The sequence below is a fragment of the Hyperolius riggenbachi genome, chromosome 4, assembly GCF_040937935.1.
Source record: "Hyperolius riggenbachi isolate aHypRig1 chromosome 4, aHypRig1.pri, whole genome shotgun sequence".
Lineage (NCBI taxonomy): Eukaryota > Metazoa > Chordata > Amphibia > Anura > Hyperoliidae > Hyperolius > Hyperolius riggenbachi.
In genome coordinates, this window is record NC_090649.1 from 369,963,774 (window position 1) to 369,978,228 (window position 14,455).

General features: G+C 42.9%; 1 protein-coding gene across 16 annotated transcripts in view; it reads right to left on the reverse strand.

Annotated features, from left to right (window-relative positions):
• The window catches only part of SYNE1 (spectrin repeat containing nuclear envelope protein 1), a 707,535-nt gene that overhangs the window by 119,281 nt on the left and 573,799 nt on the right, over window positions 1-14,455 (reverse strand). For all 16 annotated transcript variants that reach the window (XM_068232018.1, XM_068232025.1, XM_068232014.1 and 13 more), the window contains 2 exons: window positions 12,181-12,314; window positions 8,339-8,543 (listed from right to left, as the gene is read on the reverse strand). In XM_068232018.1, coding sequence (XP_068088119.1) covers window positions 8,339-8,543; window positions 12,181-12,314 — 339 coding nt within the window. The remainder of the gene's footprint in view (window positions 1-8,338; window positions 8,544-12,180; window positions 12,315-14,455) is intronic.

Here is a 14,455-nt window from a genome sequence, read left to right on the forward strand (position 1 = left end):
GCAAGCAAGCCGAATTTTTGACCCCCAAAAAGTGGGTCAAAAGTTGGGGGGTTCGGCTTGCTTGCGAGTCATGTGATAATGAAGGGCCCTCCCGCTTCCCCCGCTCCCCCCGCGGCCCCCCTGCTATTACCTTTGCTCGGCGCCGCTTCTATTCCCCTGTCCTGCTCATATAATTTACAGCAGCGCGCCCCATGGCGGCTGCTGTGATGAGGGAGGAAACCATAGAGAGCGGTTCCCATAGTAACGGCGATACACATCGCCGTTACAGGAAGCCGCTCTCTCTACGGCTCCCTCCGTCATTACAGCAGCCTACGTGGGGCGCGCTGCTGTGAATTATACGAGCAGGACAGGGGAATAGAAGCGGCACCGAGCAAAGGTAATAGCAGGGGGGCCGTGGGGGGAGGGGCACTGTACTAGTTATACTGGGCACTATACTAGCTATACTGGGCACAATGTTAGCTATACTGGACACTATACTAGCTATATTGGGCGCTATACTAGCTATACTGGGCATTATACTAGCTATACTGGGGCACTATACTGGGCACTATTTTAGCTATACTGGGGCACTATACTAGCTATACTGGGCACTATACTAGCTATACTGGGCACGATACTAGCTATACTGGGACACTATACTAGCTATACTGGGCACTAAACTAGCTATACTGGGCACGATACTAGCTATACTGGGGCACTATACTAGCTATACTGGGCACTATGTTAGCTATACTGGGGCACTATACTAACTATACTGGGCACTATACTAGCTATACTGGGCACAATACTAGCTATACTGGGGCACTATACTAGCTATACTGGACACTATGTTAGCTATACTGGGGCACTATACTAGCTATACTGGGCACGATACTAGCTATACTGGGCACAATACTAGCTATACTGGGCACTATACTAGCTATACTGGGGCACTACCTACCCATACTGGGCACTATACTAGCTATACTGGGCACTATACTAGCTATACTGGGGCACTACCTACCCATACTGGGCACTATACTAGCTATACTGGGCACTTTACTAGCTATACTGAGGCACCACCTACCCATACTGGGCACTATACTAACTATACCGAGACACACTGGGGGGATCACACGGACAGCATTTCCTACCCCCGGCTTATATGAGGGTCAATCATTTTTTCCTGTTTTTTCAGGTAAAAGTTGGGGGGTCGGCTTATATGCGGGTGGGCTTGCTTGCGAGTATATACGGTAGCTATATTGGGACAAATCAATTGCAGAAGGGGTGTCTGCTTCAATGCACAGCCAGAGTTGCAGAGAGACAAAAGCTGTAATTTATTGAGGGTAGGATTTACCGTATAAACTCGCAAGCAAGCCGAATTTTTGACCCCCAAAAAGTGGGTCAAAAGTTGGGGGGTTCGGCTTGCTTGCGAGTCATGTGATAATGAAGGGCCCATGCCGCTTCCCCCGCTCCCCCCACGGCCGCTGCTGCTATTACCTTAGCTCGGCGCCGCTTCTATTCCCCTGTCCTGCTCGTATAATTCACAGCAGCGCGCCCCATGGCGGCTGCTGTGATGAGGGAGGAAACCATAGAGAGCGGTTCCCATAGTAACGGCGATACACATCGCCGTTACAGGAAGCCGCTCTCTCTACGGCTCCCTCCGTCATTACAGCAGCCTACGTGGGGCGCGCTGCTGTGAATTATATGAGCAGGACAGGGGAATAGAAGCGGCACCGAGCAAAGGTAATAGCAGGGGGGCCGCGGGGGGAGGGGTACTGTACTAGTTATACTGGGCACTATACTAGCTATACTGGGCACAATGTTAGCTATACTGGACACTATACTAGCTATACTGGGCACTATACTAGCTATACTGGGCATGATACTAGCTATACTGGGGCACTATACTGGGCACTATGTTAGCTATACTGGGCACGATACTAGCTATACTGGGGCACTATACTAGCTATACTGGGCACTAAACTAGCTATACTGGGCACGATACTAGCTATACTGGGGCACTATACTAGCTATACTGGGCACTATGTTAGCTATACTGGGGCACTATACTAACTATACTGGGCACTATACTAGCTATACTGGGCACAATACTAGCTATACTGGGGCACTATACTAGCTATACTGGGCACTATGTTAGCTATACTGGGGCACTATACTAGCTATACTGGGCACGATACTAGCTATACTGGGCACAATACTAACTATACTGGGCACTATACTAGCTATACTGGGGCACTACCTACCCATACTGGGCACTATACTAGCTATACTGGGCACTATACTAGCTATACTGGGGCACTACCTACCTATACTGGGCACTATACTAGCTATACTGGGCACTTTACTAGCTATACTGAGGCACCACCTACCCATACTGGGCACTATACTAACTATACCAAGACACACTGGGGGGATCACACGGACAGCATTTCCTACCCCCGGCTTATATGAGGGTCAATCATTTTTTCCTGTTTTTTTCAGGTAAAAGTTGGGGGGTCGGCTTATATGCGGGTCGGCTTGCTTGGGAGTATATACGGTAGCTATATTGGGACAAATCAATTGCAGAAGGGGTGTCTGCTTCAATGCACAGCCAGAGTTGCATATCAGACTATAGAAAGCAAATATCAAACATATCAAACTCTGAAAGCAAAAACAGTATGAAAAGCTGTGACAATTAGTTACATTTCCTCTGCTTTCTTCAGACACTTCAGTCAGAAACACAGGACACAGAAACTGCAGCTGTTAGCGTGCGCAAAGTCCCATAGGGCTTAATGGGCACTTCGCGCGAAGCACGGTGCGCTGCGTGCGTACCGCACAGCGCTAAGCGCGCAAAACTTTGCGCGCGGGAGTTCGCGCGAATTCCTTCAGATCACGCCTAAACTAAGTTTAGGCGTGATGAAGGGCTTTTCACAGGCGTGCAAAGTGTTTGCACCGCTTTGTGAATCAGGCCCATAGAGTTAACTGATCAAGTGTGAGGGGAGTTTCCCCTCTCCTCATCGCTCAGTCTGACGTCAGTTTTGGCGTCAGTAAAGTTTGAAAGTATTTTGATAACAGTAAACAAGGAGGTTGCTACTAAAATGTATACACCAGTACTTAGCAGCACTTCCCAAACAATTCCTGTGTCAATTGGAAAAAATATGTGAATCGATAGTATTCCTTTAACCACTTGAGGACCTAGGGCTTTCTACCTGTTAAGGACCGGCCACTTTTTTTCCATTCAGACCACTGCAGCTTTCACGGTTTATTGCTCGCTCATACAACCTACCACCTAAATGAATTTTGGCTCCTTTTCTTGTCACTAATAAAGCTTTCTTTTGGTGCTATTTGATTGCTCCTGCGATTTTTACTTTTTATTATATTCATCAAAAAAGACATGAATTTTGGCAAAAAAATGATTTTTTTAACTTTCTGTGCTGACATTTTTCAAATAAAGTAAAATTTCTGTATACATGCAGCGCGAAAAATGTGGACAAACATGTTTTTGATTTAAAAAAAACCCATTCAGTGTATATTTATTGGTTTGGGTAAAAGTTATAGCGTTTACAAACTATGGTGCAAAAAGTGAATTTTCCCATTTTCAAGCATCTCTGACTTTTCTGACCCCCTGTCATGTTTCATGAGGGGCTAGAATTCCAGGATAGTATAAATACCCCCCAAATGACCCCATTTTGGAAAGAAGACATCCCAAAGTATTCACTGAGAGGCATAGTGAGTTCATAGAAGATATTATTTTTTGTCACAAGTAAGCGGAAAATGACACTTTGTGAGGAAAAAGAAAAAAAAAAAAAGTTTCCATTTCTTCTAACTTGTGACAAAAAAAAATGAAATCTGCCACGGACTCACCATGCCCCTCTCTGAATACCTTGAAGGGTCTACTTTCCAAAATGGGGTCATTTGTGGGGTGTGTTTACTGTCCTGACATTTTGGGGGGTGCTAAATTGTAAGCACCCCTGTAAAGCCTAAAGGTGCTCATTGGACTTTGGACCCCTTAGCGCAGTTAGGCTGCAAAAAAGTGCCACACATGTGGTATTGCCGTACTCAGGAGAAGTAGTATAATGTGTTTTGGGGTGTATTTTTACACATACCCATGCTGGGTGGGAGAAATATCTCTGTAAATGACAATTTGTTAATTTTTTTTACACACAATTGTCCATTTACAGAGATCTTTCTCCCACTCAGCATGGGTATGTGTAAAAATACACCACAAAACACATTATACTACTTCTCCTGAGTACGGCGATACCATTATGTGTGGCACTTTTTTGCACCCTAACTGCGCTAAAGGGCCCAAAGTCCAATGAGTACCTTTAGGATTTCACAGGTCATTTTGAGAAATTTCGTTTCAAGACTACTCCTCACGGTTTAGGGCCCCTAAAATGCCAGGGCAGTATAGGAACCCCACAAATGACCCCATTTTAGAAAGAAGACACCCCAAGGTATTCCGTTAGGAGTATGGTGAGTTCATAGAAGATTTTATTTTTTGTCACAAGTTAGCGGAAAATGACACTTTGTGAAAAAACACAATTAAAATCAATTTCCGCTAACTTGTGACAAAAAATAAAATCTTCTATGAACTCGCCATACTACTAACGGAATACCTTGGGGTGTCTTCTTTCTAAAATGGGGTCATTTGTGGGGTTCCTATACTGCCCTGGCATTTTAGGGGCCCTAAACCGTGAGGAGTAGTCTTGAAACGAAATTTCTCAAAATGACCTGTGAAATTCTAAAGGTACTCATTGGACTTTGGGCCCTTTAGCGCAGTTAGGGTGCAAAAAAGTGCCACACATGTGGTATCGCCGTACTCGGAAGAAGTATTACAATGTGTTTTGGGGTGTATTTTTACACATACCCATGCTGGGTGGGAGAAATAACTCTGTAAATGGACAATTGTGTGTAAAAAAATCAAAAGATTGTCATTTACAGAGGTATTTCTCCCACCCAGCATGGGTATGTGTAAAAATACACCCCAAAACACATTATACTACTTCTCCCGAGTACGGCAATACCACATGTGTGGCACTTTTTTGCACCCTAACTGCGCTAAAGGGCCCAAAGTCCAATGAGTACCTTTAGGATTTCACAGGTCATTTTTGTTTCAAGACTACTCCTCACGGTTTAGGGCCCCTAAAATGCCAGGGCAGTATAGGAACCCCACTAATGACCCCATTTTACAAAGAAGACACCCCAAGGTATTCCGTTAGGAGTATGGTGAGTTCATAGAAGATTTTATTTTTTGCCACAAGTTAGCGGAAATTGATTTGAATTGTTTTTCTTCACAAAGTGTCATATTCCGCTAACTTGTGACAAAAAATAAAATCTTCTATGAACTCACCATACTCCTAACGGAATACCTTTGGGTGTCTCCTTTCTAGAATGGGGTCATTTGTGGGGTTCCTATACTGCCCTGGCATTTTAGGGGCCCTAAACCGCGAGGAGTAGTCTTGAAACTAAATGTCGCAAAATGACCTGTGAAATCCTAAAGGTACTCATTGGACTTTGGGCCCCTTAGCGCACTTAGGGTGTAAAAAAGTGCCACACATGTGGTACCGCCGTACTCAGGAGAAGTAGTATAATGTATTTTGTGGTGTATTTTTACACATACCCATGCTGGGTGGTAGAAATATCTCTGTACATGACAATTGTTTGATTTTTTTTACACACAATTGTCCATTTACAGAGAGATTTCTCCCACCCAGCATGGGTATGTGTAAAAATACACCCCAAAACACATTAAACTACTTCTCCTGAGTACGGCGATACCACATGTGTGACACTTTTTTTGCAGCCTAGGTGCGCTAAGGGGCCCAACGTCCTATTCACAGGTCATTTTGAGGCATTTGTTTTCTAGACTACTCCTCACGGTTTAGGGCCCCTAAAATGCCAGGGCAGTATAGGAACCCCACAAGTGACCCCATTTTAGAAAGAAGACACCCCAAGGTATTCCATTAGGTGTATGGCGAGGTCATCGAAGATTTTATTTTTAGTCACAAGTTAGTGAAAAATGACACTTTGTGAAAAAAACCCAATAAAAATCAATTTCCGCTAACTTTTGACAAAAAATAAAATCTTCTATGAACTCGTCATACACCTAACAGAATACCTTGGGGTGTCTTTTTTCTAAAATGGGGTCACTTGTGGGGTTCCTATACCGCCCTGGCATTTTACGGGCCCAAAACCGTGAGTAGTCTGGAAACCAAATGTCTCAAAATGACTGTTCAGGGGTATAAGCATCTGCAAATTTTGATGACAGGTGGTCTATGAGGGGCCGAATTTTGTAGAACCGGTCATAAGCAGGGTGGCCTTTTAGATGACAGGTTGTATTGGGCCTGATCTGATGGATAGGAGTGCTAGGGGGGTGACAGGAGGTGATTGATGGGTGTCTCAGGGGGTGATTAGAGGGGAAAATAGATGCACTCAATGCACTGGGGAGGTGATCAGAAGGGGGTCTGAGGGGGATCTGAGGGTTTGGCCGAGTGATCAGGAGCCCACACGGGGCAAATTAGTGCCTGATCTGATGGGTAGGTGTGCTAGGGGGTGACAGGTAGTGACAGGAGGTGATTGATGGGTGTCTCAATGTGTGATTAGTGGGGGGAATAGATGCAAGTAATGCAATGGTGAGGTGATCAGGGCTGGGGTCTGAGGGTGTGGGCGGGTGATTGGGTGCCCTAGGGGCAGATGGGGGTCTAATCTGATGGGTAGCAGTGACAGGGGGTGATTGATGGGTAATTAGTGGGTGTTTAGAGGAGAGAACAGATGCAATGCACTTGGGAGGTGATCTGACTGCGGGTCTGCAGGCGATCGGATGGTGTGGGTGGGTGGGTGTTGAGATTGCCCGCAAGGGGCAGGTTAGGGGCTGATTGATGGGTGGCAGTGACAGGGGGTGACAGGGGGTGATTGATGGGTGATAGGTGATTGGCAGGTGATTGACAGGTGATCAGTGGATTATTACAGGGAAGACCAGATGTAATTAATGCACTGGCGAATTGATAAGGGGGGGAGAGGGGGTCTGAGGGCAATCTGAGCGTGTGGGCGGGTGATTGGGTGCCCGCAAGGGGCAGATTAGGGTCTGATCTGATAGGTAACAGTGACAGGTGGTGATAGGGGGTGATTGATGGGTAATTAGTGGGTGTTTAGAGGAGAGAATAGATGGAAACAATGGATTTGGGAGGTGATCTGATGTCGGATCTGCGGGCGATCTATTGGTGTGGGTGGGTGATCAGATTGCCCGCAAGGGGCAGGTTAGGGGCTGATTGATGGGTGGCAGTGACAGGGGGTGACAGGGGGTGATTGATGGGTGATAAGTGATTGGCAGGTGATTGACAGGTGATCAGTGGGTTATTACAGGGAAGAACAGATGTAATTAATGCACTGGCGAATTGATAAGGGGGGGTCAGAGGGCAATCTGAGCGTGTTGGCGGGTGATTGGGTGCCCGCAAGGGGCAGATTAGGGTCTGATCTGATAGGTAAAAGTGACAGGTGGTGATAGGGGGTGATTGATGGGTGATTGATGGGTAATTAGTGGGTGTTTAGAGGAGAGAATAGATGTAAACAATGGATTTGGGAGGTGATCTGATGTCGGATCTGCGGGCGATCTATTGGTGTGGGTGGGTGATCAGATTGCCCGCAAGGGGCAGGTTAGGGGCTGATTGTTGGGTGGCAGTGACAGGGGGTGATTGATGGGTGATTGATGGGTGATTGACAGGTGATTGACAGGTTATCAGGGGGGATAGATGCATACAGTACACAGGGGGGGGGGGGTCCTGGGGAGAATCTGAGGGGTGGGGGGGTGATCAGGAGGGGGCAGGGGGCAGGGGGGGAGATAAAAAAAAATAGCGTTGATAGATAGTGACAGGGAGTGATTGATGGGTTATTAGGGGGGTGATTGGGTGCAAACAGGGGTCTGGGGGGTGGGCAGGGGGGGGTCTGAGGGGTGCTGTGGGCGATCAGTGGGCGGGGGGGGCAGATCAGTATGTTTGGGTGCAGACTAGGGTGGCTGCAGCCTGCCCTGGTGGTCCCTCCGACACTGGGACCACCAGGGCAGGAGGCAGCCTGTATAATACACTTTGTATACATTACAAAGTGTATTATACACTTTGTAGCGGCGATCGCGGGGTTAACATCCCGCCGGCGCTTCCGTATGGCCGGCGGGATGTTACGGCGGGTGGGCGGAGCCAGTTGCCGGGGGAAGCGCGCGTCATCAATGACGCGATCGCTCCCCCGGCATAGGAAAAGGACGCAACGCCCTAAGGCGTATTGCGGTCCTTAAGGCATCCACTTTGCCGCCGCCCATGGGCTGTGGGCGGTCGGCAAGTGGTTAAGGAACTCTTGTACTTACACTGCAATCTTGTATCCAGGTAGCAATCTCATCGTCGCCTATGTCTTTGTTATTTGCAGCATTTAGTAACTGGTTGGTATGGTCTTCTTGCTGCTGGACTGTGGCAGAACATTGACTACAGAAATCTTTGTACTTCTGCCACAAGTGAAGCAGAGACTTGCTTGAGTGCAGCTGTTCTGAAACGTCTTCCAGTAAACTATTCCATCTGTTGATATAACAACCAAGAATAATTATTATGAAAAATAATAATCGTGAATCATGAATAAAAGTGAATTGGTTGTGTACTATGAATAATTACTAGAAGATTAGCAGCAAAGAAAATATTCTTATACTTTTATTTTCAGGTATATAGTGTTTTTTCTAACATTGCATCATTATCTAATATGTGCAGATTACACAACACTCAGCATTCAAAATGAGTCTTTCAGAGCAGTCTGTGAAGTAATGACCTCTCCTCTAGCAGAGAAACAGTAAACAGTTCACTTACAGTTGAGATAATAAAAGTCAGATAACAGCCCTCTCCACGACTAACTTAGTCGGAGAGCTTAATGGCTTGTTTGCATAGAGATAACAACTGGAGTTTCTCAACTCTTCCTGTACTGGAAACAATTAGACTGATGTATCTGATCTTAATGTTTTATTTCTTAGCTGTACTACACATACAGATCATAATATCATAATTTTTTTTTCGCTTCAGTGTCTCTTTAACCTCACCTAGTCTCATACAAGGGCAATAAGCCTAAAACCATGTAGCCTTAGCCAACATGTGGTTTAACACCAAAAAATAGCAACTACAGTATACAGATAATCTGTTCTACTCACAGCAATGCCCAAGTGTACATCTAAGAAGGTGCTGCAGAAATTTGGTTACCAGGGATAGCCACTAGTAGAGTACCAGTGTAATCATCATTATTCTACTGTTGGCCAATGGATAATATGGTAGTAATCTTTACAGATATTTTATTATTGCTAAGCCTAACTCTGTTCTCACTTGGAGAGTTCAAGTGAGAATAGGGTTAGGTTTAGCAATAGTAAAATATCAGTACCAAACTCTAACCGACCCCTCACCACCACCACAATGTCCATTGATATTAGCACCGCATTCTCCACTAAAGCCCCCCTCCATCATTATCTGTGCTGCCTAAAAACAATATTTAGGGGGAACTGCTGCCACGCAGTTAACATTGCTGTCTATGCAATGCCTAATTTACTGGAGTGCTGCCAGAACCTAAATTACCTGATTTGATGCCCAGATCTACATGGAGAAAACTGACATATAATCATGTGGGTACCACACAGTTAATTTCAGCCCTTGATTGGCAATCTGACACCTAACACCTGTCAGAAAAGCAGCACTGCTTCACAGCATTTCTTGGCTAGTAAATGCTGTTCTAAGCTACAGCCTTGTAGATTTACACCTGAACAGCATGGAACAAAAGATTTGCCTATAAAGCAAGGAGGAAAGTCCACTTAATCCAGCCCAATCACTGGGAGCACGAATCAGCAACGCCAAGACTGCAATTCGGACACAAAGGAGTTTTACTTAAACCAGTGAGCTGATTCCCTCTGTTTGCGTCCAAAACATGTTCATAACTTGCAAACCTCCCCAGGAAGTAGATGCCAAAGTAGTACATTTCAGTGATTGAATCAGTTATCCCTCAGCTGTGCTAATTAGTCACCTGTCAGCAGCTTGTGGATTTAATTTGCTACCATGACTTCTGCATCTACTCCTGGACTCCTACCCCAGTACTTTACCAAGACTGAAACAAGTACTTTACCAAGACTGAAACAAAAGATAGACTCATTTATATGGTCTGTTATACAGTCTGGAAGTTACAAATTGATGACAGATATATGCCAGATACCTCTGTGAGCTTATAAGGGGGGCACCTGATTACCTAAGTTCCTCTCTATTCCAGAGGAAGCAGCAAGTGACAAAGCCAATGAGTATCCTTTTCTTTAAATTGCACAGCAGCATTACGGAGCATTTTGGGAAGGCCAATAAGGCCTGGACCCAATAAGGAAGGAGATGCAGAGGGGAGGTAGCAGACTGCCTTAAACTATGCTATGTCTGTTTTGTGTGTGTGTGTGTGTGTGTGTGTGTGTGTGTGTGTGTGTGTGTGTGTGTGTGTGTGTGTGTGTGTGTGTGTGTGTGTGTGTGTGTGTGTGTACACTTGTGCATATGTGTGTGAGTGAGTGTGATTGGATTCTAAAGCTTGCCTCAGAGAGCAAATGTCTAGAACCAGCCCTGGATACCCTGAATACACACTGTAAAAAAGGGTAAAAATACTGTAAAGGTATAAAAATTATGCACACTCTTAAAGAAAACCTGAACTGAAAATGAAAAGTCAAAATAAGCATACACAAGTCATACTTACCTTCCATGTAGTCTACTCCTCGGTGTCTTTCTCCTGTCCCACGTCCTGTTTGTTCACTGTGATCAAGGAAATTTTCCGTCCTCCATTTTGAAAATGGCCATTACCCATAACAGCTTTCTGGTCAGCACACAGTTAAACTGTAACATCGCCCACTTGAGCCATAGGGAAACATGGACATTACCTGGTACATCAGTTTTCCTCTCAGCTATAACTGACAGCAACTGATATTTTACTGACAGCAACTGATATATTTCAGATCTGACAAAATGTTGTCAGAACTGGAAGGGATTATTGTCAGAAGAAAATGGTGAGCTTCTGAGAGGAACTGTTGGCAAGGTAACTCTGTAATGTTCACTTGAAGTTACCTCATGTGTTTATTTTAAATATTTTTACTCAGTACAGGTTCTCTTTAAAGTGAACCTCTGGACTAAAAATCTATTTAGCAGAACTGAAAAGGCTTAGTGTTTCTTTAACAGTTTCACAGCATCAGAACTTTGTTTTTCTTACCAAAGCATCATTTTTAGCTGCATTTTTAGCTAAGCTCCACCCATCAAAGAAAACTGCCCAGGCTTTTTTCCCCTGATGCTGTGCAAAGCATAATGGGATTTCCTATGTTGTTATTCACGTTACCTAGCAACTGGGAGGGGTGATCAGCACACAGGACAGTTGGAACTGTGTCTCATGCTCCCTGTCACCTCCTTTCAACCAAAAAGATGGCTGCCCTCATGTAATCAAACATTTGCCTGTTCTTTTAAAACAGGGTGGGTAAGAGATTATATTACCTATCTATTTCAATTAACATAACTAATGTAACTTAAAGATATAATTTACCTTATCTACCATGTATTGCATAATGTGGTCTTGTAATGTAACTTACTGTAAGTAATAGTAGTTACTTCATTGAGAGTAAGTTTGTTTAGGCTGAAGTTCCTCTTTAAGTATCCAAACAGACTAAAATAATCTAGATTGGAACACTCGTTTCTGGTCTACACTGCAATACAGTTCCTAAAAAGCATTACAGTGCAAAATATAACTCTAAGGTCAGGCCTGTGTGCTAATATATGACCAATGTGCTATAATCTAAGACTAATTTATATTACCAGCCTCTTATGCTGATAATTAAGTTAAAAGTATTTGAAATATGTTGTTTTTTAAAAAAAAATATGCATGCCCCTTAACTTCGTAAGCAATTCATTATGTAAGATTTAGAACTCTGCAAACCCAATATATTGCAGGATCGGAAAAAAATCCCACCATATTCCAAATTTAGCCAAGTTATAGAAAGGTTTTAAAAAGAAGCTAAATGGTTGCGGAGGCATCGCTTGGTATTCTGCTTTGAATCTGAAGTGGAATATTTATATCTTTCCAAACTTTTGGTACATTGCTTCGAGAGAGGATTTCAAGAGCTTGATGGGAACAACAAGCACATGCTTAGATGTCACTTAAATAATATCTGCTTTTTACCTTGTGGTAACCTCTTTTAAAGTGCTTTTCAGTGTTTCTGCAATGGAGGAGTTGCATTCTTTCTGAAGCTTGGTGGTTACAGAACCAAACTTGCCTAAAAGTTTCTCCTGTTTCTCCAGATCTTCCTGTAGACTCTGTAAGAGCATGTAACAAAGTTAGTTCAAGTCTTGTTTAAAAAAGTATACAGTCTGACAGCATGATAATTTCAATACACGTGTTAAAGGACCTACGTTTTTAAAATTACATTAACTACAGTACGTTATTCATTCACCTAGAATTATTTACATGTCTCTGGTCACAAATCTTTAAATCTCAATGAAGTAACTACTATTACTTAAGTTACATTACAAGACCACATTATGCAATACATGGTAGATAAGGTAAATTATATCTTTATGATATTGATCATTTTCCTTGTCTACTATTTTACACCATCAAATACTAGACATGGGGCATATTCACAAAATGTCAGTAAAATTAGTGTGTGCACAATGTTCTTGACAATTTTACTGGTATTTACTTAAAGGACTTCTGTCGCGAAAATAATAAAATTTAAAATACATGTAAACATATACAAATAAGAAGTACGTTTCTTCCAGAGTAAAATGAGCCATACATTACTTTTCTCCTATGTTGCTGTCACTTACAGTAGGTAGTAGAAATTTGACATTACTGACAAATTTTGGACTAACCCATCTTCTCATGGGGGTTCTCAGGGTTTTCTTTATTTTTAAAAGTATTTAGTGAATGGCAGTTGCTCCGTCCAACTGCCAAAAATGCAGTGAGCAGGTAGGCTGGCCAGCATCTTTGTATAAACCTTTTTCGGGGAATGTCTTTATAAAGAATAAAGGCCATGCTGAGAATCCCCCATGAAGAGATTGACTAAACCAAAACCTGTCAGTAATGTCAGATTTCTACTACCTACTGTAAGTGACAGCAACATAGGAGAAAAGTAATTTATGGCTCATTTTACTCTGGAAGAAATGTACTTCTTATTTGTCTGTGTTTAAAATTTTAAACATTTCGCGACAGTTCCTCTTTAACTGGCATAGCACATCGCATAATTGCATTACCTATTTAATGTTCGCATTACACAACTAATGTACCACGCACATGAGGTAAGCAAGGGAGTGTACAGTAATTTCTGGTGTTAAGTCGATATGCCCCTAGTATTCAGCAGAAATTCTGTTTAATTTTGATCGCACCACTGTGTCACCACAAATGTTTTGCTACACAATGCATTACAAAGCAAAGGCAAGGTTTCTCACGTACTGTTACATCCGCCTGCCCAGAACACTTAAAAGGGTCAATGTGTTTCATTTGTGCTGGCCCGCTTCTTCAGGTCAATACAGTGTCTACAACAAATATATACAGTATATATATATATATATATATATATATATATATATATATATATATATATATATATATATTCTTGTCCAGATAATGTAATGGTCTCCCCAAATAGATATGAAGTCAATGGATTATGTAAGCAAGTTGATGCTCTGCATTGATGTTGGTAAATTGTATTGAATGTATAATACATGTTAAAGTGGACCTAAACTCAGACCTCCTCTCTGCTCTAAAAGATATGCAACAGCATAATAACCTTTAAACAAAAATAATATTTGTTACACCTGATACAAATCCTAAAATAAATGCACTGTTTTACTTCTTGATTCATGGAAGAATATTGTTAACATCCTGTGCTTTAAAATGAGCTTATCTGCCATCTCTGCCATGGCAGTCATGTGGCACAGGGGAGAGATTAAATTACAACTTGTGATTAGACACAAATGAGGGGGAATTAAACAGGATAAGCTCTCTAAATACATACAGGGTGCATTTTTCTAGGTTTTCCTTTTGTCCTGTGCAAGAGTTCAGGTCCACTTTAACTTCACAATTATGTAAGTAAAAAGATGGGTGATCATACCTCTAAACTTTGCCTGGTTATTATTGGATACCTTCCAAAATAAATAAACTGGTAGGACCAATTCTTTGCATAAACTTTTGCACTCACTGTAACCATATGTTGTGGATCCATTTAAAGGACAACTGACCTGAGAAGGATATGGAGGTTACCATATGTATTTCCCTTTAAACAATGCAGATTGTCTGGCTGTCCTGCTGATCCTTTGTCTCTAATACCTTTAGCCACAGACCCTGAACAAGCATGCAGATCATGTTTGACTTTAGTTTGACTGCATTTGCCACATGCTTGTTTCAGGTGTGTGATTCAGACATTACTGATACATGAAATATCTGCAGAACTGCC